The following is an 18,007-nucleotide window of genomic DNA, read 5'->3' as shown; positions in this document are numbered from 1 at the left end:
GTAGAAAACACTTAACAACAACAAGCTGTCAAAATTCAAGAAGTCGAACGACTCCAATGGACAGCCTATATTATATTTTGAATTTTTTTAAACTTAGTTATTCTTACATTTACTAGCACAATTATGTTAAGATCACATTAATGGAAATCTAAGTCAAGGTGTCCAAGTGCATTATCTCTGTAAACTGCAACCAAATTTTCAATGCCTTGCTATTAAATACTTGAAAGTAAATCATATCCAACACGATTAATAACTTTATTGATAATTTTATCGGTTTTAATTATTTTTCATTGCAATACTCCATAAGTAAATCATGGATGGACCTTCAAGACCAAGGAAGAAGCTTAAAGTGGTAAGTTTTTAATGTTGTTAATATCAATGCTTCTATATTATTGTAATCTTTTTTGTTTGAGTATCATGTAAAATGAGGTCATTTATATTAAGTTGCTTACTTTTCCTTTTTAAGTTTAAAATAAATAATTTACTCAAATTTCACTTGCATTAAAAACAATATAACTAACATACTGTAAATACTAGACAAGGAATGCTTAATATTAGAATGAAGGAAAGTTCTTATTCAGGTAAGTACTAAACTAATACTGGATATACAGCTTTACCTTTATACTTTTATTACTGAATGAATGGCCAGTTTTATAATATTTTCTTTTTTTATTATCTAAGTCATATCATGTTTTTTTACACATTTTATCATTTCTGTAGTCTCTGATTATTATAATAGTGTGATAAGTTACAACTGATTAGATTTATCAATGGTTTCATTTATTGATGTTCCAAATTAAATTATTCATGTAGGTATAATTATGCAATTGCTTTAAGATAAAGGTTTTTAAAGTCTGAACTCATATTTCCACTAAAAAAATAGTAATTCTTTGCCTCTTTATTATAAGGGTTTGATGTTCTTTGAATTTTGTTTCTTAGAACCTAATACAATATAATTCAGCAGGAACCTTTGATTTCAGACTATATCACCAATTTGTTGTTCTTTACATTGTAAAACGTTTTGACTGTACTCTATTGTAATATTCATAAAAATTATATGTTTTTAACATAATTAACACACAATAAATAGATTTGTATGTTTGATAATGATACAAAATATGTTACATCACCCTATGAATAATAATATATTTATTCAGTATGAATTGTATAAATAATTGTTGTCCATTCTCATAGTAAAACATAACTTATATCAATACACAAAAAGATAATACTCAGTCATTTCAATTATTAATACAGTAAACAACTCGCTATTTTAGAATATTATTGTATATTCATAATAAAGCAATGTGTAAAAAATTACCTGAAGTAAAAGTACGAAAAAGAAACATTGTTTTCCCGCTCTTAAATGCATTAGATCACTATGTAGTAATTGTTAAATTCATAAAACCAATTCTAGTCTATATTGGAATAATGACTTTATTTTTTTAGAATTAGTAATTAGTTCATATAAATTTTTAGATGTAATGTAACAACATGGGGGCTGTTCAAGTATTACCTAATCACTATAGGCAGGAGTTAATTTTCTCTTCTTTCTTTTCTATTGAGGGCTCTTATTTTTTATGACGTAAGGGGGGGTTAGGGGGATTTAGATGGTGATTACATCAGAAGGTTTTTTAGGGATTTACAATTTCACTCATATGGTATTATGGGTACCATTTAAGGGTTTTGCAAACTTTTACAGACTAGGGGGAAAGGAGATAGATGTAGTAAATCTGCTTACGTAATACTTTGAACAGCCCCTTGACTTGATTGAAAAAAAATTAATAATAAAAAAATAGATTTCGATACGTGGACAATTGATTCGTGTACCTTATCAATAAAAATTATCGATGTCTGAAAAATTCTATTTAAATTCCACCATCGCAAGTGGGGGAGAGTCACAATCGAGTATCATTCAAGCTAGTATTATTTGTAACAGCGCGTGCGCTGCCGTATTTTTAAAAAGTTGAATTTTGGCGGGAATTATTTAAATTTTAAAATATTATAAAAATGAGTTTAGAACAAAGAAACAAGAAGGTGGCTGAGCATTTTGAAAAATATAACATCGGAGCATGGGGAGGTGCAGCTTTAAGACCGGTGTGTATTTTATTATTTATTTTTTATATTGTGAAACGAAAGTGTTGAAGTTTCGATATGTGAATGATGTTTACGATACAACTACTAGAGTGAGCGACTCCACTTTCACTTTGTTTATTTCCTCAAGATTGTAGCAAACTGGATAATATTTACTTTCTATTATAGAGGAAATAATAAATAGAAAAAGCGGGTTCTAATTATTTATAATACTAGTATTTAATTTAGAAAACATCCGGCGTTCGAATTTTATTCATAATATCTTCCTTAGACAACTCAATTGGCGTTGTCTTTAATAATAATATAGCCTTTATATTTTGAAACTATGTGATCTGTGATGATTAATATATTTTCACCACAGTCTAACTCGAGTTCGGTGTGCCTCTTGGCAAAGGCATCCTCTAACCCATTCTACTGTTCCCTATCCATTGCGACTCTTCTCTAATAGCTAATTTGAATTCGTCCTCCCATCTTTTGCGTTGTCGGCTGCTTCTTCTTTTTTCTTTTTCTCTTTCTTGTTTTCTAGGGTACGTAATGGTACCCGGAAATGCGCACGCATATGACCCGTCCAACTCCATTTCTATTGTTAGGACTCAAACTTATAATTTTTATACTTGAATTAAAAAAGAATTCATTTTAACTTTAAAGTCAAAGTCAAATCTTTATTGCTTTCCTTATGTTCATACTCTACAGGTGACATGTTATTATTTTGTTTAATCTTATACATTATTTGTTTTTTATATTTGCTTAATGTCTTCGTATTATAATAGAGTCCCAAAGGCATACAGTCTTATACAATGAAAGAACTATTGTTGTATAGTCTATTCTCTAATGTCCGGAATGAATAATACATATATATATTTTTTAATTTCGCCTTTATACGATTTTTAGTCTACCTTTTTAGTAGCCTCACCCGTAAAATGGACAAATTTACTATTCTACCCCAAAAGTAACCTAGTATTAACTAAAAATATATCTTTGAAAATAAAATATATTTTTAACGTTTTTATCTCCATAAAAACCTCAAGGTATCATAAATATATGAATCTATTTTGTCTTTACCTATTAATCTCAGATAATTTAACACACGCCGAACAATGTCTTTGTTATGAGACTTGTGATTCGCTTATTCTGGAGAATTTTATTAAAACAATATTGTTGTATATCTTACAATTCATGTAATAATTTTGATACCAGCTTAATGGCTTGATACCGAGACAAAATAATAATTATCTATGACCATAGATGCAATGTATGTTAATTACATGCGTAATGCTTGCAATGCCGATGCTATTTCTATTTTAAAACAAATTCTTGATTAGTACTAGGTTTCGTAGTGTTTCTTCTGCTATCTTATATCTGAAGTTGTGTGTATATATTTCGTTGTAACATAAACGTTTACGATACCCACATATATATGTCGCAGCATACAAGCTTAATTAGCCGTTCAATTAACATCCTAGCCTTTTAACTAAACGGCGTCGATTAACTAGCGGCCTTAAAGATGTTCAGCGAGTTTATCAAACAGCTAGACATATATTTTTAACTATGTCAGAAATCGTCGATAACATGTATCTCAATCTAATCGTATCAGAGCGAATGTTCTGCCTTATTTGATAATAAGCTTCATCAAGGGCATTGTGCCTACGTAATAGCTGTAATTTTAGTGCATGCAATGTATCAGTCTTTTGTACTTAACCTAGTTGTTACAACAAATTTAACCTTATATAACAACAACCCCACAACACAGAGGCGATTATTTAGACACACTCATTGTATGATGATAGATTAATGTATAAAAAGGTTTGTTAATGGTTAGAATAAAATCTTACATTTAGAAACAACTAATGTGCACCGTTTAATAGGCAGACACAGCATGCTTTCTAAGTAACTATTATTTCTTACAAACTATAAATGTGAATTAAACGGCACATAAATGTTAAGGGCCTGTTTCACAATGTATGGATAAAGTACCAAATAGCTATGCAACACATAAATTATTCAAAAGATAAGAGTTCCAAATAAGATACTTATTCTTCTACTTCGCGTTTCTGTTTATCCTACCAATAAGTACTAAATAGCTTATTTGGAACTTATCCGGACATTGTGAAACAGACCCTTAATCTTACAAATATATGGATATAGTTCTGCGTAGCTCTAGGAGTGCAGGAAAAGGGTCAGTTTTTGGGCAAACGACCTCTTGCTTTTGATCGCAAAAGATTGCTTTTTTAAATGTACATATATGAATAAACATTTATTTTAATAAAATAAATACTATGAGTAATCGTCCATGTTGCTCTTGATCTTGTACATATGCATGAATATTGCCTGTATCAATGGGAAAATATCTTATAGTCGGAGATCCAACCCTAAATCGTCCTGCACCGAGGTGATTAATGAACGAAACATATTTTAAATGAAATTTACAATATTAAAAAATAAATAAACAATGGGTTCGCTGAAAAAATCCTGGACAGGCTGTATTAAATTATTAATTAAAAAATGATTTTTTATTGAAAATTGTACTGATGAGATTAATAAGAAAATCTTATACCAGCTGAAAGTATGAGACTTGCAGAATGTGCTATTGTTAGGTTCTTTATTTTTTTCCTGGACGGACGCAAGGTTCACAGGTATACACAGGTATATTAATAGTAGGTTTTTACACTGAAATGATTAATCAATAAATTTTATATCAATGTGAGCGCTGTTTTATTGCAAACACGTTGATATAAGGTTCACTGCAAAAATGTTGGTCTTAAGTGCGGTTCGCGAATTTTGAAAATTTGAATTTTAGTCCGGCTGGGAACGGCCGACAAAGAAGTCCGAGCTGAGTATCTCATGGGACAGAAAAAGATGCAACAATAATGCACGGGTGTTATCAAGCGTGTTCGTTTGTTTTTTTTTTTTAATGGAATCGGCACGGGTGTTATCAAATGAACAAGCTTCCGTCCTGCACTTCAGGCGATTGACCCCCCCGCGACGGCCCAAGCCGAGATTCGAGTCTCACAGGAGACGCCCTTGCGCGAGTCGCGGGAACCCCACCCATTCAGGCTGAGCTAAGCTCGCCAAACAGCCCGTGCTGAGCTGTAAAGGCCCTTAAGGCCATCAGCGAGATTCCATTAAAAAAAAAATCAAACGAACACGCTTGATAACACCCGTGCATTATTGTTGCATCTTTTTCTGTCCCATGAGATACTCAGCTCGGACTTCTTTGTCGGCCTGTTCCCAGCCGGACTAAAATTCAAATTTTCAAAATTCGCGAACCGCACTTAAGACCAACATTTTTGCAGTGAACCTTATATCAACGTGTTTGCAATAAAACAGCGCTCACATTGATATAAAATTTATTGATTAATCATTTCAGTGTAAAAACCTACTATTAATATACCTGTGTATACCTGTGAACCTTGTGTCCGTCCAGGAAAAAAATAAAGAACCTAACAATAGCACATTCTGCAAGTCTCATACTTTCAGCTGGTATAAGATTTTCTTATTAATCTCATCAGTACAATTTTCAATAAAAAATCATTTTTTAATTAATAATTTAATACAGCCTGTCCAGGATTTTTTCAGAGAACCCATTGTTTATTTATTTTTTAATATTGTAAATTTCATTTAAAATATGTTTCGTTCATTAATCACCTCGGTGCAGGACGATTTAGGGCTGGATCTTAGACCATTACATATAAGAGATAAGTTAGGTAAGAAATATTTATTACAATAAAACCTTTGTAGATAAATACCATGATATTGCCAGTTATGTGTAGTTTGAGCGTGTTATTAAATATAATTGTAACAATATTTGCGTCGAAAACGAAAAGATGTTTCCTATAGTAAAATTACGTAAATTACTGTTTAATTGAATGTAAAGTATATTATCAAATTAGTTTTACAACTTTTTTTAGCTTAATATAAACTGATTAATAATTAATTGACACATCAAATAAATTTATTGAAAAATTCTGTAAATGAATGGATGGTGTTTTCAATTTAATCCTTAATGATTCTAGCAACTTTCGCTCTCATAATAGATGGTTTAATATGAATAAATTTAAATAGTTAATTTAATCACAAAGCGATCTCTCGAAAATAAACAAAACTAGAAATATTAAAGAGCGAGACTACAGAAAATAGTTATTAATCTAAACGTTTTACAAATCAACTGTATTGTATCTGGGGTTTAAGTATTTAATAGATTAAACATTAATTATAATAGCTAATTTGTTAATAAAGCAGTATTGGCTTAGTGACTTCAGAGTGCGATATACCTGAGGCCGTAGGTTCGATCCCTAGTTATGGACCAATACCAATGGACTTTTACTATGCGCAAATATTCGCTCGAACGTTGAAGGAAATAATAGTGAGGGTGCTTTCCTTTGATCCAAGAAGTCGATGACGTGTGTCAGCAACAGTAGGCAGATCACCTACTTGCCTATTAGATGTACAAATGATCATAAAACAGATACAGAAATCTAACGCCCAGACCTAGAAAGATTGTAGCGCCACTGATCTATTCATTTATATTGTTAATAAAAGATATCGCTTAATACAAGTAAAAATGGGTGTATAAAATTCAAACAAATAATTTAATCGATTTGATATCAGAAAATCAATTGATTTTTTATTGATAGAACATAGTTACGGAAGGGGAAGGCAGGTATAACCTTTGTGCAAGGACAGATATGATTGTTGTTCAGTCAGATGAAAAATTGCATTTCGGTTATTGCAACACAATTAGTTACGCCGATTATAGAGTTAAGAGTTCCTAGTTTAGAATCACTATGGAACAATTATGTTGAATTGTTATTTTAATATTAAGCCTTCAAATATTTTTATTATCAGATACTTTACACAACTGCAAAGGTAAGATTGCGAAAAGGCACATGGGCTACGATGTCTGATCGTTTTTGGCTAGGATCGTTTATACATAGGATGTATATAAAAGGAAACATCGATTCCTGTATGTCAAATTCCAATAGGTTTTTGACAAACGGCTGTCAGACTTAGCGCCACGTTTGTTGAGGGTGTTTAGCGTTCGACTTAATTATCGACTGTGAACCGTAGTTTAATATTTATACCGTATCTCCGTAGTAAAATTAATATAAACATTTTGAAAATAAAGCCTAGTTTTGTGAGTAATGTTCTGCTAGTGGCGTGATCTCGGAACATTTTGACACACAAACGGGCAGGGGCTCATCTGAGGCGCCCATGGACACTCGCAAGTGCATTGCCGGCCTTTTAAAAATGGTTACGATCTTCTCTCATGGAATTAGTTCGGAAATACTACTGTAGTTGGTTCCACATAGTGGTGGTGCTCGGCAAAAACTGCATTAGAAGGCTCTCAGTTGTAGAACAGCGGACGTCTAGGTGATACGGGTAGAATTTCGTATTGGACTGGGACCTCAGATGATGGAACAACGTTTTACTTGCGTAGATTTCTCATCTAGAAACAAATATCTGGGTTCAAATACTTTTAAAGTACTTATATTTCATTGTAAAACCTGCATGCAGGAGTGTGTATTATTTTAGCTGTGACTTTATTTATATATTTCTTCTTTATTTATTCTAACTATAATTAAAATGATAACAACAAGTCTAACAATGGGAAGTAATCGTTAATGATACATTTATGATTAGATATCTATGTTATATAATGTTCAACCTAATCTTTCGTCTTTTTCTGTTAAATTGTGATTAGGTTACGATGAAAGAGAGGAATGAGTTTATTAAGGACTTTATTACGTATCGATACATCTCAATTGTGACTGCATTTTATCTGATTGTAATGTCGTTTATTGTTATTTATCTTGCCGATACGATGTTAAAATATATTGTTATATCGTTATCTTAAGTACACATTGAAAATCCTATAATACGAGTTGCAAAAACAACATTTAATATACGAAAATTATTATAGATGTCTGCAATATAAGCGGAATTTTTTTTATTAATTACGTCATCACATTAGAGACCTCAAAAGTAACAGTTTTTCTCCACTATTTAATGGATTTTATGGACCTTCCTCTTCAATCAGTATCTATTAAAACCGCATCAAAATTCGTTGCGTAGTTTTAAAGTTTTAAGCATACATAGGGACAGAGGAAGCGACTTTGTTTTATACTATGCAGTGATAAGAATTTGAATAAATTTTTAAAAGCGAATTTACTATTTATTATTTAGCCTTTACCAAACGGGTAGGAGGCTCCCTTTTCTATAATAAAAAATAGTTGCTTCGGCGTGCGAAAATTTTACGATGCGCGCGCACCGTGACACAAAATTAACATAATGAAGTTAGGTCTAGGTGGCATGGAAATCGATAACTACATATATATAACTTAACCAATTTTTTATAAATGTTCAACTGCTTTTACAAGCCCCAAATTGTAATGATAATATTTTTTTTCAGTGCGCCCAAGTAGCGACTAATGTTGTGGAACAAAAACACCAAGTGTCAAGGATAAAGAGGAGTAAGGCGTTCGGCAGCAAAGCATTCAGAGGCAGCACAGTTTGGTTCACAGGACTCAGTGGAGCCGGAAAGACCAGTATTGCCTTTGCATTGGAGGCGTACCTTGTTTCTAAAGGTAACTTTGTTATTATTCTCTATGCCCCGCGTTCTCTTTTCGACTTGAAAATTCTGAAAAGGTTGTATATCGGTGCATATTTGGTATTCTATATTGCGTCGTCCGTAGAGCAATTTATATTATTTAAAAATCGAAGCATTTTATTTGTAGGCTCTTTTTATTTTAGTGATTAGTTTTCAATTAAAATAATTGTAACATTAACTTCTTTATTACATAATTTTCGGCTTTCGATATTTTCTAGGTTTTGGCGTGTTAATTCAGTAATTTTTCACAATAAAAATACGCGATTTCTATACAATTCGTTAGGAAAATTAGAAGACTTACCAATGTTATCACCATCAATGCCGTACAGCCCTTGTGTGCCCTAGTTTCCGCCAACAACTTCGCAGTCTATCTCGTACTTCTTGCGTCTTCGAAAACCTTTTTTCGACAACTCTATGACACCAATGCGGCCTCGGTCTACCAGGGTTTTCTCTTGCCATCAGGTTGTGTTTAGTAAGAACCTGCGGGGACTGTGATCCGCCTTTTTACTTACTATTGTCTTTCTTTCTTTATTAAGCCTAATATGATACATATAATGATTATTATGATATAACCATTTCATAGATAATTTATGTTCGATCAACAGACGAACATATAACTTCTGGTCCCAATATCGAACAGTGTCGCCAGAGTGAGATTCAGAAACAAATCAGTCTGATTACCGTATGTCAAAAATAAGTAGATGTAGAAAAGAGAAAGAAGAAACAATTGTTATAGATATTGCTAACAGGAGTTTCTAATACAAAGTTTATAGAAAATAGATTAGTACACTTTAATAATTCGGAATATAATATGTGCATTTCAGTAATATACATAATACATACTAGCAAGCCTGAAATCGTAGATTGTGATATATCTTCTCTATTAATGAATGGACTAAAAGATACTTTTCTTAAATGTGCATTTATTGAAACTCTTCATCGTTATATTGTGCAGTTTAGGTTTAGCGTTGACCTTTATTGAACCTTTTTTGTGTTATTTAAATTTTAATGTATCCTGTTTCAAAGGGATAAACCTGTCTTATACGCGTTTGTCAGCAGGAAATCAACAATGTTTTTAATGCATTTTTGCACTTAGCTTGCGAAAGGTATCACAAAAAGATAAACTCTTTTTGGGGATATTTTTATGCCAGGTAGATTCACAATGTCTTTGTGATTACAATTAGGTTCATTTCCTTCAATTAAAAGCAAAATATTTATTCAAGATAACTTAATGTACAGATATTAATGTCATTAATGCTTCTTAATTTACATTTACTGCCAGTACCCAAATGCCTAGAACGGATGAGAAGTACTAGAAAATGTTCTTCACTTTTTTGTTCGCCATTTTTTAGTAAACTAAAACAGTTGATTTTTGTAATACAATCAGAGAAGGAAACCAAACGTTTAAAGCCATCAGCCCCCTATGCTTGTTGTTGGAAGATAGACAACCCAATGCATGGCCACCCATAGGCCCCTTACGCATATTGTAAGAAGATAGACAACCCAACCCATGGTCACCGATAGCGCCCCTAGGCACATTGTAGTAAGAGAAACAACTCAACTTATCGTCACCTATAACCCCCTAGGCATATTTTAGGGAGAGAGATAACGTATGAACGCCTCTGCCCTCTATGTATAGATTCTGTAACTGTATTTTACAGATGTGTCACAGTGTAACAATGATTACAGGAATCCCAGCTTACGGTCTCGATGGCGACAATGTGCGTACAGGGCTCAACAAGAATCTGGGTTTCAGCAAGGAAGACAGAGAAGAGAATATTAGACGTGTCTCCGAAGTCGCCAAGTTATTTGCGGACAGTGGAGTCGTTTGCCTGTGCAGTTTCGTATCCCCATTCGCTGAGGTAACCGAAAATAATTTGTGATTTATTGTATATGTATGACTCACAGATATACCATGTATTATGTTAGTTATATCATGGAAGTGACCCTACCAAGCGGCGCTGACAACTTTTTCATACCCAAATAAAAGTATACAAATTTCCAAGTAAAAGACGTAATAAAAACATTCAGTGATATTTTAGAATCGCACTAACTTTAATTGTATAGATTTTAAAAACATGTTCCGACACGACCGAAGAAAATGTATTCTATTTTTTAAAAACAAAAGAGAATCGATTGCTTTTTTATTATAGAATCTGGGCTATGCCTGCCAGTTTTTATCTTTCCAAGAAGAATGTATTGCCATAATGATGGCATACATCTTTAGACGAAATTCTTATGAAATAAAGAGAAACCATGTCTACTTTGCAAACCTAACTTATCATTAAATGATTATTTAACATTAAGCTATTCTCTGTTTTAAATACATTTCTGGGAAATGTTTTGTGTTAACCTACGTTACTCGGGGAAAATAATTGTGTGAGAATATTTTGATATGTGCAGTCGTTTTTGTGTTCATTCGTTACATTTTTTGTTCTTTGTAATATGTATAATTACGTATATCCGACGAATTGTATAAACAAAAATTTAATATATGTAATTAAAAATGTAGGGCATTGTTCGTATAATTTATCTTATAGGTACTTATAATTGCTAATATCAAAAGTCAATGAACCGTAAACAGATTTAAGGATGCTCGTTATGATTAAGACAATTAAAAAACAATTTTTTTCGGTAAGTATTACTTGGACTGTCATTTTCTCCGTCTACTTCCTTCTACCTCCCTATGTGACGCGCCGTAACCTTTGTCTGTACCCAGTAGAAAAACGCTTGGTTTTTAACCAGCCAATGACTCATTTTACCTAAAAGTTATTAATTATGTCGTGTAAAGTATGGGAAAGTCGAAAATAATATTAACAATAATGCATAATTCATTGATTGATTGCCCCGCATCGTAACGTTTTATCCCCCCCACAAATTCGTTACATAATACTGAAAGTCTCCCTTACATTTTTCTATATGCATAAGTGTTCTTATTGTAATATTCAATTCACAGGACAGAGAAATAGCGCGTCGTATCCACACGGATTCTGGTCTGCCATTCTTCGAAGTGTTCATCGACACACCGTTGGAAGTGTGCGAGCAACGTGATGTTAAAGGCCTGTACAAGAAGGCCCGAGACGGACAGATTAAGGTACCTAAACTATACAATTATAAGCCTGATTTATTGTTTAAACAATTAAAAAAATATACATTATACACGCACTAATAAATTTTAAATAAATGATTTAAAGTTTACAATCATGACTTTTGGAATCGTATCTATCTATATATTCTCGACTTGTTTAATCTCGGAGTATTAAGAATATCGCGAGCCCTCTGCCATTGTGAGTGCCCATGGGCGGCGGTATCACTTAACATCAGATGAGCCTTCTGCCCGTTTGTCCCCTGTTCTATAAAAAAAACCAGAACGCTAAATAACCTGCATCACACACACAAACACACTCATACATACCCTCACACCATCGCATAACATAGCTGAATTAAGGATTGATTTTATATTTTATTAGCTATTAGCTATATTTCCTAACAAACGGAAATGTTACCAAAAATTACAATTATTAGCAAAACAACAAACTAGGTATCTGATAGGCACTTAACAATGATTATTCAATTGATTAGCTCACTACAGAATATCAAACTTTTTTTTTATTGAAGAGTACTTTTTCCTTTTAAGTTTATTATCTATTCCAACCATGGCTATATCCTTGTATTTGTTATATATAATTTAACTTGGGAGTACGAAATAACATTAATTTCATAAATACTTTCAGGGTTTCACAGGAATAACACAAGAGTATGAAAGGCCCGACCAGCCTGAGCTGGTCATTGAAACAGTGGGTCGCTCCATCGAAGAGTCCACTATGGAAGTCATAAAACTTTTGGAATCACAGGTTTGCTGATAAATATGTGTTTATTTGTTTATATTACAAATGTTTTTGGGAACTAAGTTATTTAAAAGATAGCGTTGATGTAGTTTATTTTAATTTATTCATTTGTGATTTTTATTAATTAACTAGTATTCATATACATTATACATATACAATTTGTTGCTAAAAAATAAATGTATTTTTCCTACGGCAACTGATGTGAAAGTGCCGCCCATGGACAATCACATTGCCAAGGCTCGCAAGTGCGTTGCCGGCCTTTAAAGAATTGGTACGATCTTTTCTCGAAGGAAGTGAAATTAGTTTGGAAATACTTCTGCAACTGGTTCCACATAGTGGTGGTGCGCGGCATAAACTGCCTCAACAAGCTTTCAGTTTTGGAATCACGGAAATCAAATTTATTATGAAGGTCGGGCCACTCGACGTCGACTTGCGTATGACATGAGAAATCTAGAAACAAATATCTGGGTTCAAGTACTTTTGAAGTACACTTCATTGTAAAACCTGCAGGCATGTGTGTGTATTATTTTAGCCACGAGTAAAAAGATTCTAACCATAATTAAAATTATAACAACATGCTTTAACAGTATATATATATATTTAATAAACATTAAATATATTTCAGGGTATAATACCACACTATGAAAGCGTGTCTGGAGTGAACGAGTTGTTTATTTATGGGAACCGGCTAAGCAGTGCCATCGAAGAGGCCGCAAGACTTCCCCAAATAAACATCACTAAGTTGGACCTGGAGTGGGTACAGGTAAATAAGAAATTTGTGACGTAACGCCAAATATATAGGTAACACAATGTACATGCTATTGCATAGATTTGAGCGCGGGAATCAAGAAATTTCGTAACGAAACCAACAACATAACACACGATGACGTAATATAGGTGCGGCCAATACGCGTTAAAGCGAGACAGAACGCATACTGCGTCTCACATATCTCTGACGAGATCTTGAATTCTCATTTATTGTTCGTTAATTTTCTTTTCAGGTTTTATCTGAAGGCTGGGCATATCCGTTGAAAGGATTCATGAGGGAGACAGAGTATTTACAGGTGAGTTGACAGATATTAGGTTCGTTGACCTCGTACTTCTTGAATGTGATTTTTATACTAGCCAAACAATTATATGAAAAGGGTAAAAATTTTACGGATGAAACGTCACGAAGACGTGCAGCGTTTTGTAGAAGAAAAGAGAGACCGATTGAGAGAGAGTGAGAAAGCGAGGTGTATTCGCTTAGTTATGTATTAAAACTTTAGATGGCAATTCTGTTTATTATCATTAGCACATATAAAGTGTTTAAACAGTGTGAATATAGATATACAGTTACATGGAGTGATCATATACTGGGTACATGATCATCTATTGGGGCTTTTGCCTTAGTAATAATTAATTTTTCAATTATACAAAGTTTACGATAAATGCTTGATTTTAAAACGTTCATAGTGAAACGAATGAATTATTTTTAGTGTTAAAACTTAATAACCTAAAAGTCTTGGATTCCACTGTAAAATGATTTCTGCTTTGTGACTTTTGTAATTTGTATTTAATCAATAATTGTTTTTTATGGTCGGCAATTCAGAAACGTGAAAAAATTTATTAACCTTAATTAATTAATTATTTTTCAGGCCCTCCACTCAAATTGCCTCACCTTATCCGATGGTACCATCGTAAACCAATCGGTACCGGTGGTGTTGCCAATTACAACAGAAGACAAAGAGCGTCTGACCGGCTCTTCGGCAATTTCCCTAGTATACGATGGCAAGACCGTTGCCATTATTAGGGAACCTGAATTCTACCCGCACAGGCAAAAGGAGAGGTGCGCCCGGCAATTTGGAATATATCACACTGGTCACCCATACATTCAGGTAAATATAATCCTTTTATTACCCTAGATTTTTTTGATCCATTTTTTAAGAATTTCATTTTTTGACATGTCAGTGATGGCAAACCTTTTTGGCCGGACACATTTTTCAATTTTAATAAGAGTTTAAATATCTCAGTCTATACATGCATTTAATTTGTTAGTGAATCTATTCGTCCGTTATCCGTTTTTCATTACAAACAGTAAAAAACGCACAAGTATAGATAAGATTTTATTTTTTCAAAAGGTTTCCTGGAATTAGTAGGCATGCCAGCAAATAAATAAAATACAGTAATATAACTTTATTCGATGATTATGAATTTATATTGGAATATGAATATGATTGGTCGTGATATTGAAAAGTCACTTGAGCATGTAAGCATTTCATTGTTTATTACCCACAAATGGAAAAAATCCCCTTTTTGGTGGAGAACTTTTTTACTAGCAACACTTATTAAATGTCAGAATTCTAAGGAATGAAAAATAAGAGCATAGAGTATGAGCCTAGTGGCTTCAACCGGAGCTTACCCTATACCCGAAAACTCTACAGTGTTTGTCAGGCACAGGAGGCTGATCACGTACTTGCCAAATGACAAATGATCATGAAACAGATGCAGAAATATGAGGCCTAGACCTAAAAAGATTGTAGTGCCACTGATTTAATGTGTGATAATAATTAATAAATTGCTTTAGATGATCTCTGAATCTGGTGATTGGCTTGTCGGTGGTAATTTGGAGGTGTTTGAGCGTGTTCGTTGGAATGACGGACTGGACGCATTCCGTCTAACGCCTAACGAGCTCCGGGAGAAGTTCAAGGAACTCGGTGCTGATGCTGTATTCGCCTTCCAGGTAAGGAATTTTAATTCACAGATAGAGGCAGGAAGTCAGTCAAAAATGTCTGATATTAATTATATTAGGCGTTATTGTGTAATCCATTAAAGCAGAACGCTTGATTGCCGGCGATTTTTTTTTTATTGATTGGTAGACAATACATATAGAAAATATCTATATGTATTTTTTTTTAGTATAAATCGTATTGTATTGTATCGTAACTTATTTTGTAGGAAAAAAATAATAATTAAAAGATTTTTTAATTACGTTATCTGTCTTATAGATTTTATTGGAAACTATTTCATATTAAAAGCGACAAAATGAATGGTGTGATAATGGTTCAAGGAGACTAGTTCAATAATAAAAACATAATTATTTCATATAATTTATGGTCAAGGAATGTCGTAAATATATATCTTCATTATAAAAAAGTTTAATTATGAAATGATGTTTCAGCTCCGCAATCCAATCCACAATGGCCACGCCCTGTTGATGCAAGACACTCAGCGTCAGCTCGTCGAGAGAGGATTCAAGAAGCCAGTTCTGTTACTGCATCCGTTGGGTAAGATTTTTATGAATTAATAAAAATATTTTTAATTCTACTTAATATTTCGTAAAACGAGATTTAATTCACTATAATTAATTCAATGTGTGTTGTTCAATGAGATAAACATTTCATTTTTTTTATATTTTCAAGTGAAGTTTTTAAAGATATACAATATATATTTTTTAAATGGTGAAATATAGGTTTTAAAGAATTTTTTTTAAATATTGATATGCAATTTTTAAGATTTCTTTTTTTTCAAATATTTAAATGAAATTTTTAAAGATATTTTTTTTATATTGAAATGAACTTTTAAAAGTTTTTTTTTATATTAATATTGTTTATAGGTGGTTGGACAAAAGACGATGATGTCCCACTAGAAGTCCGCATCAACCAACATAAGGCTGTATTGAATGAGGGCGTTCTAGACCCCAACTTCACCGTACTAGCAATTTTCCCATCACCCATGATGTATGCTGGCCCCACTGAGGTATAATTAACATGAAAATCATTTTAAAACTTTTGTATGTATTTATTGCTTAATGGGCAAGTAGGCGTGTTCAGGGCAACGGATTTCACTTTTAATCAGAATTGTCTGAAATAAATCAGTGGTGCTACAACGTTTTTAGGTCTGAGCCTCAGATTTCTGTATGTTTCATATCATTTGTCAACCGATAGGCGAGTTGGTGATCAGCCTCCTGTGCCTGACACACGTTGAATTTTTATGTAAATCAAGCCGATTTCCTCAACAATTCCGAGACAATTTTGCGTCCCACAATTCATTTCGGGGACACTGGGTCTTGTAATTGGGAAAAGGGTTAGTCTCGTTCAAAATTGACATGTACATTGTAATATCTGTATATCTTTATTAGGTACAATGGCACGCCAAGTGCAGAATGAACGCGGGGGCGAACCACTACATAGTGGGTCGTGACCCAGCCGGTCTGCCCCACCCTGATGGCGGTGGCGATCTCTACGACGCCAGGCACGGGGGCATGGTGCTTAAGATGGCACCTGGACTTAACCATCTCGAGGTGAGCACCAATTTTAAAGTTTGAAACGGTATCGCTATGTTACGGCAATAGATGGCGTTGATTGCAGTTTTAAACTGTATTCAAAATAAGGTATATAATTGTACATATGATTTTTTTATCATGTTTATTAGTGACATACTGAGTTTAAAATATATTTAATGTTACTGTATTTTTTAGATTATTCCATTCCGTGTAGCGGCCTACGACGCATCAGCTGGTAAAATGGCGTTCTTTGACCCCACAAGGAAAGAGGACTTCGACTTTATTTCTGGGACAAGGATGAGAGGTATTATAGAATCCTTCAATGTCAATTCTTCTGGTGTCAAAATTTGACTTTGACATATAGTCATATGTCAAAATTCAACGTTGATATGGCTGTATGGACTAAAGTCCTTTGCCTTTCCCATTAGGGATAAGTTAATATCATCAAATTGAAATGTGCCCTAAATTGTGACGACTTCTAAAAAAATTCAAATGTCAGCCCCTTTGGGGCATCATGCTTCTGTAACTCAAAATTAGTGTCGCCGGGAATCGAACCCAAAAGACTCATATTACAAGTGAAAATGACACAACTGTGTAGTAAAATACTTGATGAATTAATTGTATTCCAGGTCTAGCCAGATCCGGTAAGGAACCACCCAAAGGCTTCATGGCGCCATCGGCCTGGAAGATTCTGTCGGAATATTACCAGTCATTAAAGGCGAAAATGGACACAAACTGATTTTAAGATATGGACACAAAGCGGTTATTTATTCTTGCAAAGTTTTATTTATGACATTCCTTTATTTATTTGTGTAGTTTTACACATTCCGTTTTATCGAATATATTCAAATTTATAAAGATTATGTAATGTTATGTTGTAAGAGAATTTTATTGTATAACATAATTATGGTGCTTCAAATCTAAAGATTTATTTAATATATAATAAATACAGTAAAGTGTGTTCTTTTTAATCCCTACGTTAACATTTTATTGAAATACTGGAATAATGCTTAAAACTATGATCATGAGACTCAAGACTGGATTATGGAAGGGCAACCAGGACTACTGCCTCTGGGCCTTCACAAAAGATGGGCAGAAAAGAAAAGACTTTAAAATTCTGACTAGTAAATAATTTATGATTTCAATTTTTTCGCGATTTTACCTACGGTATCTTTTATAAATATGATTTATTTG

General features: G+C 33.2%; 1 protein-coding gene across 2 annotated transcripts; it reads left to right on the top strand.

Annotated features, from left to right (window-relative positions):
* The first annotated feature begins 79 nt into the window (after positions 1 to 79).
* On the top strand, positions 80 to 17,744 carry LOC110997477 (bifunctional 3'-phosphoadenosine 5'-phosphosulfate synthase). Of its 2 annotated transcripts, none has more exons than XM_022265660.2 (14): positions 80 to 352; positions 8,504 to 8,678; positions 10,391 to 10,563; positions 11,658 to 11,795; positions 12,436 to 12,555; positions 13,175 to 13,312; positions 13,551 to 13,613; positions 14,187 to 14,426; positions 15,116 to 15,271; positions 15,710 to 15,815; positions 16,145 to 16,287; positions 16,670 to 16,831; positions 17,009 to 17,117; positions 17,443 to 17,744. In XM_022265660.2, exons 1-14 carry the CDS (start codon positions 314 to 316, stop codon positions 17,550 to 17,552), a joined length of 1,872 nt encoding a protein of 623 aa, XP_022121352.2. In that variant the 5' UTR covers positions 80 to 313; the 3' UTR covers positions 17,553 to 17,744. The 2 variants fall into 2 exon arrangements, with proteins under 2 accessions (XP_022121352.2, XP_022121344.2); XM_022265652.2 differs by lacking the exon at positions 80 to 352 and adding an exon at positions 1,907 to 2,097.
* The last annotated feature ends 263 nt before the right edge of the window (positions 17,745 to 18,007 follow it).

The sequence above is a fragment of the Pieris rapae genome, chromosome 10, assembly GCF_905147795.1.
Source record: "Pieris rapae chromosome 10, ilPieRapa1.1, whole genome shotgun sequence".
Taxonomy (NCBI): domain Eukaryota; kingdom Metazoa; phylum Arthropoda; class Insecta; order Lepidoptera; family Pieridae; genus Pieris; species Pieris rapae.
Note: the sequence above shows the minus strand (reverse complement) of the source record. Positions and strands in the feature narration are given on the sequence as shown.

Bases quoted from the DNA above. Each gene is read 5' to 3' on its own strand.
- LOC110997477 (XM_022265652.2), top strand. From the start codon at position 2,011: ATGAGTTTAGAACAAAGAAACAAGAAGGTGGCTGAGCATTTTGAAAAA. The intron at 8,679-10,390 runs GTAACTTTGTTA...CAATGATTACAG, and splicing joins GGCGTACCTTGTTTCTAAAG to GAATCCCAGCTTACGGTCTC. The intron at 13,614-14,186 runs GTGAGTTGACAG...ATTATTTTTCAG, and splicing joins GGGAGACAGAGTATTTACAG to GCCCTCCACTCAAATTGCCT.